The 19,424-nt window shown below is 39.1% G+C and overlaps 1 protein-coding gene across 7 annotated transcripts in view; it reads right to left on the reverse strand.

Moving 5' to 3' along the window:
• The window catches only part of ctnnd2b (catenin (cadherin-associated protein), delta 2b), an 82,533-nt gene that overhangs the window by 54,648 nt on the left and 8,461 nt on the right, over positions 1–19,424 (reverse strand). For 6 of the 7 annotated variants that reach the window (XR_014206741.1, XM_082172787.1, XM_082172789.1 and 3 more), the window contains exons 2-3: positions 13,761–13,894; positions 4,086–4,198 (exon numbers count right to left, since the gene is read on the reverse strand). Coding sequence is in view for 6 of the 7 variants with exons in the window: in XM_082172787.1 (XP_082028913.1) it covers positions 4,086–4,198; positions 13,761–13,889 (242 nt within the window). In the remaining variant the exon portion in view is untranslated. Of the gene's footprint in view, positions 1–4,085; positions 4,199–6,217; positions 6,368–13,760; positions 13,895–19,424 lie in introns of those variants that run through there. The other variant, XM_082172790.1, reaches the window with a different exon arrangement.

Here is a 19,424-nt window from a genome sequence, read left to right on the forward strand (position 1 = left end):
ATCTCTTCAAAAGAGTTATTTTATACAACTAATGAGAATGATTGTTTTTATTAAATGTCATTCAGCATAATCTGGTTATCGAAAGCTACATGCAGTATAATAATTGCTGGGTCACCCCAGTAATTGAGATACAGACAGAATCCTTGTCTCTCAGTCACCAGACTGGGTTTAAGTCTACATTAGGCTAAAGTCAAACAGTCCGTGCTTATAACTGAACTTGGGCAGCAGAAGAAGCTTTCATCACCTCTTAAACCAGACATATTGCCTGCTAAATCAATACGCTCTGTATTCCCTGTACTGTATGGGGAGACTCTTAGCGTGAGTCAGCCAGTGCACTAGACACCCTTAATATGCTTAATATCCTGTAAGAATGGAGAGGGATTGTCTGAGCACAGACACCCTGGGTGCACAGGCAGATGGGAAGGTTTCTTACTGTCAGTGTCCTCAACCCTGTCCCATCGAGAAGGGTTCAACAGCATGAATTTCAATGGGTGATTGTTGACAAATATTTTGAAGAATATTTGGTAACACTTTGCAATAAGGTTTCATTTGTTAACATTATTTAACTACATTAATTAACATTAACAGTGAACAATACTTCTAAAGCATTTATTAATCTTCGTAAATGTTAATTTCAACCTTTACTAATACATTACTAACATAAACAATTCTAGGCTATCTGTTAATATTAGTTGATGCACTGTGAATAAGCATAAACATTTTTGTTAACTAACATTAACAAAGGGTAAGAAATGTTGTAAGAATATATTGTTCAATGTTAGTTATTGCATTAACTAATGTTAACAAATGAGAGCTTCTTGTAAAGTTTTACAGAATGTTTTAACTGCTTTCGTCCATATGATAAAAGTCAGTGGGGTCCAAAACAACATTGGACCCCACTGACTTGTGTTGTATGGACCAAAAAAAAAACACAGGCACTATGTCTGAATATGCCTACTAAAAAGAGTAGTGTGCTTAAAGTGCACTCTTCTACGCTGCATGCCTGGATTTAAAGAACAACAATAACTAACGATATACTCATGACTTAATTTACACATGCACTGCTATTTCAGCTCACTTAAAAGCCTAGTTAAAGTAGATTACTGGTGGTAGCAGATTTTTGCTCCCAATTACTGCACACACACACACAAAACTGTTTAGTGAATTCAGCCCACCATCTTTCTTCCCGTCAATTTATCCTCTGCAACTAGAGGCTGAAGAGAAATGTTATGCATTTCAGTACAGTCTCAATGGAAAAGCCTTTCAATGTTTTCTTTTCTTTTCATGTGCAATTTCAAGCAAAGTGGGTATCTAATACTAGACGTACATTCATGCATTTTCTTTTTATATTTAGGCAGATGCTTTTATTTAAACCAGATTACATTGTACAATCAAGGTACACGCTTTACCCATTCCCATAATGTTGCTAGCATCAACTCTACCAATTGAGCTGTAGTAACAGACAAAAAGATTGTTGCTACATATAGAAAATGCTGAAATAATGTACACACTTTACGAATTGAATACTAATAATACTATTTTCCCATTGCCAACTGTATGGCCAGAAGCTCTCGCTTGCCATTTTACTATAGTGAGATTAGAGCTGTCAAACACATTGTCTCCTCAATACAACTTATTTACACCACATGCCAACAGAGCATTATCTCTCCTCGAGGCACACATTGTAGACACGTACACAGTGCCAGCGCAGTCCAAGCTCACAGGAGACTGGTGGACTAATCTGGCAGGAAAACAGTCAAACAGCTTTGGCTTAATACTTCCTCGCTGTGCTCGACAGACAGCGTTTAGCAAGACAACTCCATGCTACCGGATAGGGCTCGACAGTGAACGTCTAGTCAAAGTCAAAGGCCTCACTCAGAGCAGCAGATGTTTGACGCTGTGCCTAGGTTCGGTCCGACTAGAGACAATAAGACAACTTCACGTGGCATTTCCTCTGTTGCTGCAGAGGCATTTTGCACATCGGTTAATCAGAGATTTGTTTTTGCTGAGTATCATATAGTTAGTTGAAGAACTAGGCCAGCATTATGTTTGTTCAAAATGGAGTGCTATTTGAAAAGCTCCATGTTTCATTAAACAAGTGGGTCATGGGCTGAAAGTGCTCTCTTTAGCCCACGGTGCTTCTCCTGATGCTGACTTTCAGCTTGTTGCCTTATAAAAAAAAGAAACAAATAATAGTGCAATGTTTTGTATGTATTGTAATGCAATTGAAATTGAACACCATTTAGTAACACCATCACTGAAAGTAACACCATCACAAGTCTGTTGAAGTGAACAGCAGAAAAAAAAGTGCACAAAGTAAAATAAACTGAACTGAGATCAATCAAGATCCATGCAAACCTTGATTAGATACTTGAGTACCGTGTTATTTGACTAGCAGATTATATTTTGGCCTTGAGCTGCTTGTTTGTCTGTAAGCTGTATTTGTCTTGAGAAGAGATCTGACCTAGCCTGACTCTTTAAGACTAAACATACTGACAGCCAGCAAAAAAATACAAGAACATTCAAAGATCGAGCTTGATCAAAAATGAAAGACAGGTACAATCAACAACACCATTGTATTTATAAGTCATTATAAATTTCTTAATATATATATATGCAGTGGCTTCTCCTACAGCAGCAACTTCCATTTTTTAGTGATATTTAGAGCCATTTCCATCAGGAAGTGACAATTTTGCTCTCATCGGCTCACTAGATGGAAATGGTGCTTTATTCACAAATGTTTTATGCAATATTCCAACTTTGCGCATAAGTTAGATTCACAACTTTTGATTGGAAAATAGCTACTGAAAGTAGAGATACTAACACTAATGATACAAACAGGGCTAGTGGCTACTGTGGCTAGTGGTTACTAAAGTTACTAGGTACTCAACATTTTTAATATCTTTAATATCAACACTTTAAGACCTGACGCACGGACCCATTATACTGTTTTATATAGCTAATTTACTTGGTTTTATGTGTACACACTTTGGGTGTGAGCACAGAATCTGCAGGAATTATGCAGAAATTATGCACAATACGTGAAATCCCACGCCGAAATTCAAGCCCTGTATAAGCAACAATATTGATCCGGAGGCGGAGCAAATGAAACAGTGAGTGAGGGGAGGCGGGTGTGTCCGTCAACTCGCTGTCGGAGAGATGAGAAGAGAGCGAGAAAACGCAGCTGGTATTGTGTGTCTATTCTGTGTATAGTATATAGGATATGAGTATTGGGAGTTGCATTGCAGATATGTCAGTATTGATATGTATCGAAAAAGCTATATTTTTGACAACACTACATTGCACTTAGCTTATTATTTCAGAAGCCTTTTTAAAATTTATTTGATAAAATTCACTAGTAGAAGGGACTGCATTACACGCCACTGCTGAAATCCACCCGCATTTGGTGGGTGTTAATGTCAAGCCCTGGATACAAATATATAACTTTAAACCTGATATCATCCCGTACAATAGAATCTCACTGACAAAGCAAGCAACGTGGGAGTCTTATTGACTGAACAGCTGAAGGACATTTGATTTATTGAGTTTTCAGGCTTGATGAATAAACACAAAATATTCTCCACAGCAACAAGAGGATAATACAATGGGGCCATTCAATTAAATTTGAACATTCGCTGTAAACAGTGATTAGAAGCACTTATCAGCCTCTGAAGGGTCAAACTGATTGCATATAATCCATAGTCTGTTTTATTATAGTATCTGTTCTCGTTTACTGTTGAGATTTTAATTACAGGCTGAATTCAAAGCTTGTGACAACTTAACCCTTTGTTTACTTAGCAGTCTTGAAAGAGTTTACTTAAAGAGAGAGAGTTAAGATCTGAGTCTCCTCTGAATGTGGTTACATTAAAATATGCATGATGGAATAAGCTGGGAAAGGACATCAAGATATTTTCACAGAATTAAAAAAACATGATTTTAATGCCATTTGATGGACATGTTTGATGATGTAGATCTAGGGGAGATTGAGGGATGTGAAAGATAGATGTTTTTAGCTGGTTTAAGTGGTGATTGTGGGGTGAGACAGACTGAGTAAATGAGCGGTGTCACTCCACTACTAGACCCACCTGATGCTGCTCATGCTTCCGGTCTCAGATCCCAGCTTGCATCTCTCCAGCTGGGTGGCAACAATCTGCCTCTCAGCCTCCAACTCTCTCGTCAGTCGCTCAAATTGCAGCTCCTGCACACATAAAGCAATCAGATCATATGTGTAAATCCCTAAAGGAATTATTTAATTGATTCTGTCTATAGCATGTATCACACATGCACTTACACATGCTCCAGTAACAAATACACACAGAGAGAGAGTGTGTGTGTGTGTGTGTGTGTGTGTGTGTGTGTGTGTGTGTGTGTGTGTGTGTGTGTGTGTGTGTGTGTGTGTGTGTGTGTGTGTGTGTGTGTGTGTGTGTGTGTGTGTGTGTGTGTGTGTGTGGATGTAGAGAGACTTTGAGGCTGTTAAGCCACTCAGATCTTTTCTTTCCATATTGATAAAAATTTGTTTGGATTCATTCAAAAATTTTGCCATATACACAAAACTTTTGTCTCCAAAAACTTTATTAGGAACTGCAATTTAAAACACAGTCAAACTGTAAGAATGACTGTCAGACCCACGCTGACATAAGAAACGCAGGCAATTGTAATCAAAAGCATACAAACCACCCACTAAAGAAAACATGTTTCATGACTTGTGCATCTTCTGACAACATTTACCTTTTATTTTTCTTCTCCAGGAATCAATATGGAGAAATGAATGTGGAATGCTCCTTGTAAAACCAATAAAACAAATATACAAAATCTTGATGTGTCATCTTTTGTGACAGGTATAGTTTCACAGAGACTAGCTTTTATATGATGTTGCAATGATAAAAGTTTTGCATTATTTTTAAATTAAAAAGGTTGGAGTCCATACGCTTTTTTCTTAAGATTTTGAAAGCTCATAAGCTTTTAAGCTCATCAAGGCTTCATTTCAGTAATAGTAATATTGTCAAATTTTAAAATGTAATTTATTCCTGTGATGGCAAAGCTGAATTTTCAGCTTCAGAAATCATTCTAATTTGCTGATTTGGTGCTAAAGAAACAATCTTATTATTCTAATGTAACAAAACTGGTGTGTTGCTTACATTTTTTGTGAAAATCATGATAGGCTACATTTTTCAGGATTCTTTGATGAATAAAAAGTTCAAAACAACAGCATTATTTGAAATATAAATCTTTTGTAACATAATTAATGTCTCTCACCTTTGATCACTTTAATGTGTCCTTGCTGAATGAAAGTAATAGTAACTTACTGACCTCAAACTTTTGAACGGTGGTGTATATACTTAATTATGGGCCCTGGCCATAATGAGTTAATTGGTTGCAAAGTACAGTAATTTAAAAATGAAACCATATATTCTCTTTAACTACTCTACAGTTTCTCCAGATATCCAATGGCAGTATTCTGAACTTTGATAGTCACTGGGCCATTCCAGCACTATGCACCACTTCCTCTCCACTCAATTAGATATGCACTGCTTAACATTTAATGACAAACTTGTCAATGCTAAATCAGAGATGAAATCCCAGAGCTCCTCTTTAAAGTAATCACTGTGAAAATCCAGTCAGAAACACTGCACTATGTGCCTGCGCCCGGGGCTACGACAGTCAATGCAACGTTCCCACTTCTTTTGTGACAAGGCTGAAATGAGTTCACTCAGCCACAAGGTCAAAGACGCTCTCCCTAGAGCGTTTAATGCTAAGAGGGCTCCAGAACACATCACCTGCTATTTTGGGCACAAACCCAGATGAAGGCTACAAAAATACCCATTCAGAGAGTTGAAGAGAGCTCTATGGACCATGGCGACTAAAGAGGCGCTAACTGCAGCATTTTCAACAATCATCATGCACGTCTAGGGTCTCAATTAATGGCGATATGGCACACGCATCTCTGTGCATTTGCATCAAACAGGCAAGCCGCTTAGTGATAGCTCTTCCGCTGAAAAAGCATGCTCATTTCAACTTTGCAATTACGATTCTAACAAGCATAATCTCTGACCTTTCTTATTTCACATCAACAAGTTCATGATGGAGCCACCAACTGAGAACAACAACTGATTAGACTCTAAAAATCTACTACAACAACAACAAACCTGCTCCAGCTTTCCATCTACCCACAATAAAACACCTGTTGTCTTCACAAATAAAATAACACTGTTCTTACCGGCACATGTACCATACTCCAGAGGCCGTCTGCGCTGAGAACAAGCAGTGTTGGCGCATCACTATCCCACTAGACTGCGTTCATCTCTGCTTATCAAGAGAGTAAAGTCATTAGAGAAACTACAAGAGTGGTAGTGACTGCCTTCCAGCGGGAAAGCAAAAAGTGGAGTGCAGTCAGGCACAAAGGTCGTCATGGCAACAGTGAATTTAGAGCCCCTTTGGCATTATTTATGCAACATTGCATCACAAAGGGTCCCTCCCACCAGCCATCCAGCCAAATACCACTGCCCTCCAGTCACTCTTCCGCCTCCTCCTAAACTCTTCCCCTCTTTCTGACGCCATCTGTGCTCCACTCTGAAGAGGAGAAGGGGGGAGAAGCGGGGTCTCATTGAAAGGGTCGTAGAACGCCAGAGAGAAAGAGGTGTTTTTTGCGGGTCCTGGTAGTAAAAAAGCACAGTTCCACTGAGCAATGCTAAGTTTTGTGCTTCCTCTAGGGATCCTAACAGGCTGTTCTGCCTCAGTAGCCTGCAATGGACAGGCTCCCTGAGCGGGGAGTAGCCTCCACTTTCCACTTGTCACAAAAGTTGGTTAAATATAGCACTCCGTACAGACAGGAAAGCACTCAGTGAGTCACCTGGAACAAAAAATGGTTATTCTATAGCATTTAATGCATTGTTGTTGTTTTTTCAGCTCCTACTTCAAATACTACTTATTTCATCAGGTAAAAAACTGCAAGACCAGGAATGCAACAAGGATGAGAAACAGGAACGTATTCCCATTATCTTACATATTAACTCCATAAAATGCCATTAAACCTATTTGGCTAGAAAATAAACATCCAAGGGACAGAGAAATTGATTTGAATGCCTAATTGCGCCCTGTGGACAAAGACTGACATTTAAGTTTCTTCATTGGTCCGTTTGATTGCAAAATGTCACTTGGGGTTTGCCTCGCGAGTTCTTTTAAGGATTTAACCCAATTTCTATAATTTCACGGGGTTTAATGAGTCCAGACTCACTCCACAGCCTGACCGAACTGACTGAGCACCATACAGTGTTAAAAAGGCAGGAATAACTCAAATGAATGTACACGTATTCCTGGTTGCAAATTACAGCAAAAATGAAGATATTCAAAAGACCTCAGGATAAACTTCAAATAAACTTCTTAAACCATCTTTTTGTTGATAATTTGCTCATTTCTTAAAACAAACTCAACACATTTATGAATATTAAAAGTAATTAAAAGAACGGCTTTATTTGATTGAATATGCGATATTAATTATGTGACTGAGGAAATTCTAAATGACTTCACTTCTGGCTAGAGTAAATCACTCCTATCGGGTGGAGATATAATGAGCTGATTAACATACTTTCCCTAAAATAATGACCAAAAATGCAGAGTTAGAATTAAATGGGAAGAAATATTCGACCTTAACTGTACCCCTTACAAACACTGACACTTTCCCCAAAGAATCCTTGCCAAGCTCATAATAAAACTTTACATGCCTGTGGCTTTTTTGAGTAGTTAATGTGTCAATTTAACAACACTAAGATACATTTCTTTAATTAACACCACATTAAAGGGACAAAAAGAGAGAAAAACTATAAGCTGAGCTTCTACAGCAGCTCTTCTGAAAATTAATTAAACATAGAATGTCTGCACTTTATAAATATGACTAATATAATCACTATATCAACATAGTCTGAGAAAGAAACACTCAAAGGGAAATAATCAAATAAAGTGTTCATTATATAGAAGAAATCACACTCATTAATCTTATACTGCCAATGCAGCACCTACTGTTCTTCTTACCATACAGTGTGAGCATTGCATATAAGTCCAAATTGTTAAACATGCTCTCCCTTGCTGATTGACCAGTGCATGTGATTCTGTTTAGCACAAGTGATACAGGAGAATTGTAATGGGAGAGAGTCGTCGTACACAGGAGAGACTGTGTTCTGCTTGCACGTGCAACCTTGAAAACTGCACACAAAGCACACATACAAGAGACCTGGACATTTTGCCAGATATTTTGCTACATTGTTTTTATACATAGCAGAGGGGAGACAGGTCTTCAGTGTGCTACAGAGCATCCTTTGTCTTTATAATCTACATTGGTTTTAGATCAACAGTTCAGTTTATTCTGTGAATTTTGCATCATGACCTCTGTCTAACCACTTTTACCAAATGCCTCCAAAATGGGAGATTGCCATCTAGTGGAGGACACAAAAACATTGGGTAATTTATCATAATTTGAGCGAGTAGACAAGCAGTGGCAGAATGATAAACATTTATTTTCAGTGTATTTTGAAATGGACATCGTGCCAGCTGCACTTGATAACAGTATCATGAATCAGAGATACTTAAATATGACTATAATAAAAAAGCAGACAAAGAAATTGCTGAAAAACACACACAAGGTCATACTGAAACATGGATGTGGTTTATGCATACAGACCACATGAAATCATGAAAATATGAGTTTTAGTTTATGGCTTTTCTGCTAGTTTTGGGGTCTTCTTGATGCTAGTGAACTCCTAAATGTTGACAAAACACTTTTAGAACATTTAAAATATTTCTCTTTTGGCAAATGGACCAGAAATAATTAAGATTTTTCTTGTACTACAATTTTTTGTCCAATAAAATATACACAAAATATAAAATGACCGCCCTGCCTGCTAACATAACCTACCACTGATTAGCAATAGCAAGCAAGGTCTGTTTGTCTAAATATATATGAAAAATAAATGCATTTGATCAGAACAAGCAAAAACAACTAAATTTGAATGGCCATTGATGGAGAAATATATTTTTTAAAGCCAAATGGTGTAGTTACAGTATCTACCAGCTGGGGCTAAAATACTATCCCTTGATAGAGAGTAGCAATTCATGGTTCAAAAGTTTGGGATTGGAAAGATTTCTTTCTTTTCTTTAAAAAAAAAAAAGAAATTAATACTTTTATTGAGAAAGGAAGGACGTGTTAAATTGATCAAAAGTGACAGTAAAGATATTTATAATGTTACGAAAGATTTCAATTAAAAATACTATACATAGTATACATACTGGGAACTATATTCTCAGAAGGCGAAGCACTGCTACTTGGGCGGAGTGATTTGCTCGCAGCACCTGAGAAGCCCTGTGGTGAGGAGAAGAGTTCGCTCAGAGTTGGAGTAAATCACTCTGCAGAAGTAGCAGTGCTTCGCCTTCTGAAAATATAGTTCCCAGTATGTATACGGTTAGAAGATGGCTGTGTCTCATGTGACCTTGTTATTTGTACACGCTGTGACTATACAAATCACAACATATAGGAAAATGTTGGCGTTATTTTGTCACTTATTGGGAGCAGTATGCTAGCTGGAGCCGTTTACCTCCAGTCTTTGTGCTAAGCTAGGCTAGCGGTGGGTGCGTCAGACAGAGTTACAGCATGCACGGTGATGAAAAAGGTATGTATGGACTTATCTAACTCTGGGGGATATGGTGAATAAGCTAAAGTCCCAAAAAGTTGGCGTGTTCCTTTAAATACCAAAAACTCTTTGCTCAACTGGTAATATATAGTTATATTAACCTGAAACATTAAGAACATCCAGGTAAACAAAAACACCTGAAACTAGGGGTGGACTATTAGTTATTTTAATTTATCTTGGTTATCCAAAATAAGAACAAAGAGGCAAATTACAAACAATTGGGCAAATACAACAAAACAAATATACGAATGAAATTAACAGTGCTTTAAAGGGATACTTCACCTCTGGAAAGATGAATGTGTATTTAAAATGGGTCATTTATGTAGAAGAAATGTGAAATTATTTTTGAATTTGGAGCTTTCTAGACTGAGAAAAGCCAGAAAATGTATGTTTGGCTTATGTGGATGAAAGACAACAACTCCCAGAATGCACTTGCTTCGCTGCCCTAGGAGGCCACTCCCAAGCCACGCCTACCGGTAAGAGAGCGCGCAGTTAAACAACAAGGCTAGGCTACTAGTGAGGCTCCGTGAAGAGTCTACCCGGGATTTCACGATCGCCCAAAATGTCCGGGATTCGGCTTTTGCGTTCTACAGTCGCCATTCATTATGTTTACTGTGGCGAGCAGGACGAGGCTGAGGGGCGCGGGAGAACGGCACGAGGCCGGTGGTGTGATTACCGATGAGCAGGACGCGCTGCAGTCAAAGACTGTCTGTGAGACGCATTGGTCTCCTATCTCTCACGGAGGAGCGGGATTTTTTTTAGCAATGTTAAAACGCACATCAACCGATCAATTGTTTAGCGTTCATGTAAACCCTACATTCAGATTCACCAATCGGAATGAACTCAGTTAGATTGAAACAAAAGGTGTGCATGCAAACAATGAATGGCGACTGCAGAAAGCAAAAGCCAAATCCCGGACATTTTGGACGATCTCGATGGCCGGACATGTCCGGGAAAAAGAGGATGGTAACCCCTACTACTCAGCCTTCTCCTACTACTCAGCTTTCTCCACAGAACAACAGCCTGCTAGCTTAGCTTCCAAAGAAAGACGGCTGACACTGTGTACATTCTGTGAGTGAGATCCCACCCCCTTTGGGCGGGTTGAAGACATGCGGGACAGCCCCTCCTACTGGCTGTAGTCTTTAGCCTCTGGCCAAAAAATCCTCCGATGACGCAAAATGACGATTTTTGCGTCATCTGAGGATTTTTTCCAGACAAAAAATACATAAATCTCTTGTCTCAGGGGGATATGATGGTAGAAAGCACGGTAATTCGAAAATACTACAGGTTTTCTACTAATACAAAGCTTAATGCTAAATCCTGAAGTATCCCTTTAAGTTTTTCAGGTAGGCCTACATTAGATCTATTTAACAGTAGCATTCAAGTAAGAAACTAGTGTTGTCAAAGTACCGGTACTTCGGTAATGAAATTTTTAAAATGTGACGATACCAGCATTTCTGTAGTAGCCTACCGGGTATATTCGGTACCCAGTAATAGGCAGCTGCTTTGCAGACTAACTTTTTTACTTGGAGCACTGTAGCTGATATATACGACGATATATATAGTGTCTGTGTCTCTGTATATTAAACCGCAAAAATACTATGGCCTTAGGGTGACCAGACGTCCCGAAAAATTCGGGACAGTCCCGAAATCTAAACTGTTGTCCCGAATCCCGAATCTGGCCCTAATTGTCCCGAAAATTATACTAAAGCAAAATCTTGAGTAGTTATTGTCTTATAAACATTAAAAACTGTCTGCGGAGGCCGGCGACACTCTGGCTGCGTGGCGTGTCCGTTTTTATTTCGGCTCCCCTGTTAACAGGTTAACTGCTCGAGCCGCACGGAAAACGCGTGCATGCTATAAATAGAACCGACGCCTATTTTTCACGCGACACGCAAGCGTGTTGGAAGCGTTTCCAGGCAAAATAGAATAGGAAAAGATGTTTGTATGTCATTTTGACATGAAAACATATTAATAAATGACATTTTGATGTTTGAAAGTTTAAGTTTTTACATAAATGCAGATATAAATGTAATAAAAAAAAATATATGATCGATTTTCAAATATTGCACCTGTCAATACAGAACGAAATATTCTGTAGCCTACTTTGCCTATTATTAGAGCGCAAGTTGCTGCAGCCGCGAGGACAAAATACTTCACTACACAATTATCTCGTTATTTTCGTTTAAGCTTTCAGTAAGTAACTGAAAGGTCTGATTTACGCACTGTTACTTACGACAGTCATTGTTTTGTGGCAGACTAAAGAATAATGACAGACTGTTGATCTTTGAATAAAAATATGTTTGGTTCAGGCTACGCAATAATATCATAGAAGCCCCCCATCCCGTCACCCCAGACCCCAGACCCATAGACCATAGAAAAATAGTTCCAACAGATTTTGCTGTGGTACCGAAATTGGTACAGAGAAACTTAAAATTTTAATGGTATCGGTACCGACTACTGGAATTTTGGTATCGTGACATCCCTATAAGAAACAATAAAGAAACTCAATAATTAAATGTAAAACTAAAATACTACATAGTCTTCACATGAATTAAATATACATTGATTCATAATAAAGCTACAAGAGTTATTCAGTCAAGAGCAGTGAGTGATTTTCTCTTTATCTTTTGTTGTTTGACAGACAGCAGCAGCAGGTTTACTGTATTAGGCTGCTGTCACTTTAAGACCTAGTGCGCGGATCCCATTTTTCCAAATCCAATTTCTTTCCCAACTGTTTACGTTCACTTAAAACATAACCAACTGTGTTTACATGAATACTTAATCAATCTTTTTAAAGGCAAGAAAGTCACACGTAAGTAAGAGTTGCATGTTCAGTATATTCTCTGCTATATGCATTGACCTAAAACTTAAACTTTTTGAAGTAGCCTATTAAAATCATTCAGATATCGCAAGCCATTGCAATATGAATACCGTGAAATGTACATTTGTGATATTTCGATATATCGTGCACTTACGTGCAGCCCTATTTTTTTATTTTCTCTCAGAGAGAAACACTGCATACGACATAGAGTCATGGACCCTGTCCACCGGTACCCTCTAGTGAAAAACATCAAAAAACGATGGCAGACAGTTTTTCTCGCTCTGATAGGAGAGCTATTAGACTGGCCCACAGCAGCCTATGGCTGTGGCCTACTTTAACACTCCCCGTGTAGATTTCCAACCCTGAGAGCATGTCGCTTTTTTTCTGCCCCATAGTTAAAAGCAGGAGTGTGAGCTAAACGCTAGCAGGAATCGAAGGGCTTGTCACGATCCATTTTTATCTACACATAGTCTTGACTCAAAAATGGCTTCCAGCCAAGATAGACATATATATATATATTTATATATTTATATGCAAAGTGAGAAATACTATACATTATTGCACACTAAATTCTGACATGCAATAATCCTATAAATCATTTCAGAAACGACATATTTTTTTTATGACAGGAGGGCATAAGCAATTACAATCACCTGTCATTATTCCTGAGAGATCAAGCCAGTTTATCATAAGGTTGTGCCAACGTCTGTGAAGCTGTCCATCTGCTGACAAGCAGGTGACCAGTCTTATTAAAGATAAGCTGCGGTGTTGTAACTAGCATAGCATGAAGACCTGATTGCATCATGCCGTGTCAAATATTTCAAATTTCTTACACCACACAGCACAAAAACCTACATCCACTACTCCCACTCGTCCGCAAAACTATGTGATACTGAGGCGCAACGGCACATTTGCAGTGTGGTGACCATCAAAAACCATTTGTATCTGTGAATTTAGACACAAGGCGCTAAATGAAACCGGTAGCACGAGATGATGGAAATGACTCACGCGAAAACCCATCAAACCTTGCGGCTCCTTAACCCAGATGGCATATGCAGTTCATCTAAGGGCTGGTATGGTTCTGTGTAATTACTGTTTACGGTATATAAAGATTCAGAGAGTTTCTAATTAAACTGTTGGAAAATGAATGTTTCCATATAGCTTCAGACTATGAGTGTGAGGGGAAACATAACCTTCTATTAGAGACAAACTGTAAGAATGAAGAAATTTACAGTAGATTGGCATGAAGTACCCACCTGTTCTTTAACAGAGGCCAAGATGGCAGAGGTGGTCTCAGTCTCTGATCCATCTCCGTTGGAGGCGTTCAGTACCGGGCTCAACATGCTGGAGTTTTCTGTGTCAAAGGGCTGGTCTGGTACTGGCATTACTTCTGTGAACCAAAACAATAGCATCCATAGTTATTCAAGACAAACTCTGCAAGGCTTTTGTCATGCATCAGTGTACTATAGCAATCAGTTTGAACAGATCCTTTAAAAAGACAGATTGTCAGTTAAAATTAAATAAAAAATTGTGGTTCAGCACTTTTCAGCTGTCATAATATAATCAAAGTGCTTTATCTACACTTTGATTGTTTGTCGTGATGTAATAATTGTTAGACATATTTAATTAACAGTCTCTGTTTCTTTCAGTCTCTCTCTCTTCTTTGACCTACTTTTGTCTCCTTATCTCTCGAGGTTTGTGATTCAAAACACAATTTCTCAGCTTGTCGCTGACATGCTTTGATTTGTATACATAAGCTTCAAAAACTAATTTTTCAGTTTTGTGGCTTTTAGTTCATGTGTGTTAGCTTTGATGTCATCTATACACTAATGTACTCCATAATAAAACTGTTTTCTATAAATATATTTTAAAATGTAATTTATTCCTGTGATTTTAGCAGCCGTTATTCCAGTCTTCAGTGTCACATGATCCTTCAGAAATCAATCTTATGCTGATTTGGTGCTCAAAAAAAATTTCTTACTATTAGCAATGTTGTGAAACAATGAAACAGTTGTGCTGATATATTTGTGGAAACTATGATTCATCTTTTTCAGGACTCTTTGAATAGAAACTTCAAATAAACAACATTTATTTGAAAAAAAATGTGTATGTCTTTACTGTCGCTTTTGATCAATTCAATGTCTCCTAGCTAAATAAAGGTATCGATTTCTTTCAAAAGAGAAAAAAATACTGATCCCAAACTTTGAACAACCAGAAATATTTGACCCATCCTGCACTTTTAGATATTTGCCCATTAAGATGCTCTCTAAAATGAGTAAGCCCCACCACTAATATAACCTACTGTAGCAACAGTGATGCAACTAAAGACTAGTAGCTTTAAAAAAGAAAAAAAAAAAGAAGGACAAGCCCATAAAAAATTCCTGTTTCAAAGAAAAATGCCTGTACTTCACCTAGTGAATTAGTGGGGTTTTAAAAAAGAGTTTGAGTAATGAAATCTCACTATAATGCTCTGACTCTCTCAGATCAGATCACTCTCTTCATCCTCAGCTTCCTCCTTGGCAGTCGCCTCCCCTCTCAAAATCAACCACCCAAATGTTTGATTCCCCAGAGAACAGCCTGCACACAGCAGGAACAGAGAGAAAATGGCTGCTCACGTGCGAATGTGTACCTATGAGCACCAGAACACATAGCCTTTTTACACAACCACATCAGGTACAACTATGAACGCATCTGTTCTGTGTGAAAGAGAGAATATACAACACAGATCTTACTGCCTGAACAGTAAGATCTGTGAAAACAAATGCTAGTCGCTGGTGAGGTACATGGCGAAATGGGAAAAGTAGGGGTGGGTGATATACCAGTAGACACAATTAACCGGTAGAAATTTGTTGACTGGAAGAGATTTTGGACTATCATCTCTATCATGAGAACTTTTCATTTGCATGCGTTTTTAAGCATTGCGGTTTAAAAACAAGTGATTTTAACCATTGAAGCGCTATAAGCAGCAAAAGAGAACTCAGTTTGTTAAATGCATGTGCTGTCTGAGAGACGCTCGCACATGAAGCCGCTGCTCATACAGCGCTTGAGTACTGAACTGAGTTCTTTTTGCCATCTAATTGGGCTTGTACGATATACTGATGTGTCAAAATGCCTGTCTATGCGAGTATCCTAATAAACACAGTAATTTATGTCTTAAGTAAATGTAAAGTTGAGGCAGAATCTACTTTGAGTGAAACTAAACGAGCCAATGCACATTGGCATGTGATAATTGCACAGTGCGTCGCACCTTGCACAGAGGAGCCGGACCTGTGACTCAGCGTACAGCGGAAGCTCAGCAACTGTGGCGAGGGGACTTACATCTCCGTTCCTTCCTCGGGGAACAAGGGTTACCATACGTAACCGAGACATTCCCCTTCGTCAGTCACTACTGACGAATGGGGATATCTACCAAAACGCCATGGCTGCTGGCCCTTCCAGCACTCCGCTTGAGCCTCCTGGTCTGACCGCAGTGTTGGGCAGAAAGTAGGAGCTCTAAGCAGAGAAGGTCAGTCACTGCTGTTCCGGATAACGGATAACGCTGGGAAAGCGTGCCCTTGGGGAAGGGAACGCTGCGGAAGCCACATCCTACCCAGGAGGGAGGCACTGTGACGGTAACACATATGGACTAGCCAAGCAGGGTAGTACAACATATGTCAGTCTCTGGGGTGGTTCCAGCCTATAGGGGGGAAAGAACACCAGCAGAGATGACAGGGCGGGCTCGTCCGCAGAGGAGCTGATCGTGGTGGAATACACATATGGGGTCGCCACAGGGACCGCTACATATGGACACCCAGCCTATCACAGGTTCCACAATACATACGAGTGTAGGCCTGGCGTCAGACGCTCCGCAACGTCTGACTGCCGCAGGGGTGACGGAGGAACTCACAGGGTTAGCCGTTTCTGGGGAACACAACTGGAGCAAATAGACGCACTGTTACGTCCACCTGGCTCAAGGTGAAGCAACATAATAACGGGGAGGCCACACATGGAACTCAAATTAACAAATAAAGATTTAATGGAAACATAAGTCAAATTAATAATACTACAACTCAAAGAAATAAAGAATAAAAGTAAAAACAATCTGGAACTGAAGAGGAAGAGCAGTCCTGAGTCCAACTCCGTCATTCCTTTTGTACTCGCTGTCTCTTGATGCAAGCGCAATCACCGGTAACCCACCACACCTGTTCCTGTCGCTCACTCCAGAGCACAGAACAACGCCACCTGGTGGAAAAACACTGTAGACCATAACACGCACGTATCCGGCCCATGGGGCGTTGCAAGCCGACACTAAGAACGGGTCCTTCGCGCCACTGGCCACTGGGGGCGAGTATACGGGAAGATACCGGCTCTACACGGAGGCTATAGAATCTAGCGAACCTCTTAGCTGCTCCACCATCGAGGGTAGGGAGGGAGGAAGAGGCACCAGAACGGTTTCGGGCAGAAAAAGGTGCTGTCCATGCTCTGGTAACCTCTTCATGCACTTCCGGAAAGAAAGCATCACTTATAATGGGCTGAATATTACATATAAATTTTGGTACTGTAAAACTGTAAAAAAGTCACATTATAGCCAAATCCAGCTATAATCACTAATGAAAAACCTAATAATTTTTGCTTGCTTGTTTTTGTAAAGAAAAAATGTCATAATTTTTTTTTTACAGGAGTAATGGCTGTAATTTCACATTTGCAATTTTCTGCAATGGGTGTCATTTCACAATATTACTGTTTTCACAGTATCATTTGATCAAATAAATGTTCCTAAGTGAGCTGAGCAGAGACTTTTTTTATAAAACATAAAAAAATCTTGCCAACCAACTTTTGAACAATAGTGTATAAAAATGTATTGCCGTTCCAGAGAGTCTTTACATGTTTTACTATAAGAAATTCTCTGCATATAATAATCACTGAATGAAATCTGAATGTTCAACATTCCAAGTAAACACTATTTCACCACTGGCTTGCCCTGTCAACATTAAAATGAAATAGTGTCCATCTCCTTTTTATGCTGCCATTATACAAAATAATTATGCAATATTCATGTAATTTTGATCATAATCAACTTGCGTACATATCATCAAAATCAAGCACACTGTTGACTTTCTTTGAAGTGGTGTTTTTATCGGAATATTGAAAATTAAAATATTATTCAGCGATGTTATTATATGAGGAGAATTTCTCATAACAAAACATGTAAAGACTTGCTGAAACTGGATGGAGCACTAAGAACGGGCTGTGCCTTGGAAGCACAATACATCAGCTAGGGGAGTTATAGGATGCATTAATCCAAATGAACATTTACTATATAATAAGTACTCTGATTTCTGACTCACAAGTATATTACACATTAAAAGGAAATGGCAAAACTCTTAACATACTGAATAGACCATACAGAAGCTAAATGGCTGAACACACCCTGTGTATTTAATGGAAAAAGAAAGAAAAAGAAAAAGGCATTACTGAGAAACAGGTAAAAGAGTCTAATTGTATTAAGTCACATGATTGCTACAATCACTCCAAGGCCACAGTTACCTTAGAAACAGGCCTGCGCTGCTCAGTGAATGTTTTCTGTTATTTTACTAAAACACCTTTCACAACAGCCCCTGACCTGTCAGATAAGGCTCGAGACAGCATACGGGAGAGTCCCGTAACACAACCTCAATTTCATTGTCAAACACTAAACAAATTGAACAGTGGAAGAGCCAGAGCCATTGTTCCCAACAAGCGATTATATCCCATTTCACTTCCTCAGTGGCACTTTTTCATTTAAAGTGACAAAAGCTACATTTTTGGATTAACGTACCCTGAATGTGCTTGTGAATGTGAACGTGAATGTGCTTCCACAATGACTTCTGTCTGAAACCACTGAGGTGAATGTAGACATTTTAAGCCTTTCCACTGAATTGGCTGCAGATATCAAATAGCCAAAAAAGGGAAATTGATATAAATTGATCAAATTTGTGAAATGTTCATAATTAATGTCAGCCGAGAATCGCTGAAAGGCCTACAACAAAGGAGGATCTCTCTATTGGGGCTCATGTCTGAATGCCTAATTTGTCTATGACATCATGCTTGTGCCTGCTAACAGGCTCCCGTTTCCATAGAGATATCAATCCATTATGACAGTCTCTCTCCAAGAAGGCAACCGTGAGGCTTACAGTGGATCATTTCAGTGATGCTGCACACGGCAACTAATTCTTCTCAAGATGCTTTGCACTGATGATTCAAGGTGGTTTTGGATGGCAAAAAACTAGGCTATTTTTGACTGGATCTGCATGAACATAAAATTATTATTTTTTTTTAATCTCAAGTGTCTACGCTGTGCTCCATTTATCTTTCAGCATGAGTTTGTGTTTGCTGCATGTAGGTTCATATATGATGGTGTAAGAGTCTCGTGATTGCACCCAATGGAATTGCTGCATCTTCCGTCCTTTGGGATTATATACAACTCATAGCAACAGTATCTACAAAAACAGAAACCAGCAGGAATTAACAAAAAATCAGAACTGCAGAAACCTCAGTCCAAACTTTGAATAATTTTTTTTTTTTACGCTTTACACTATGCAATCTTGCAACCGGTTAATCTTGTTATCTGCATTAAACATCTCATTCAAGACATCTGCCCTGCCTTTGCATTTTCATCCCCATTACATCCCAGTAAGACTCTGGCCATATGCTTTTGACAACGGTTTACTCCCCTCGGACGTTCCCCGTTTTGTTTTTCCGCAAGATTCAGAAGACTTACTCCCAAGATCTGAGCAGGTGAAACACCAGATGTTCCAGAAAAAAAGGATATACCTAAACCCACAGGACATGATGGTGTTCGTTCGGCTGATGTTGCTATTGGCAGGCATCACGGTTGTGATCCCAGGTACACAATTAGTCATGTGATCCCGCAGGATACTAAAGTATCAAAATGCACAAAC

This window comes from Leuciscus leuciscus, assembly GCF_965113295.1.
Source record: "Leuciscus leuciscus genome assembly, chromosome: 6".
In the NCBI taxonomy this organism is placed as follows: Eukaryota; Metazoa; Chordata; class Actinopteri; order Cypriniformes; family Leuciscidae; genus Leuciscus; species Leuciscus leuciscus.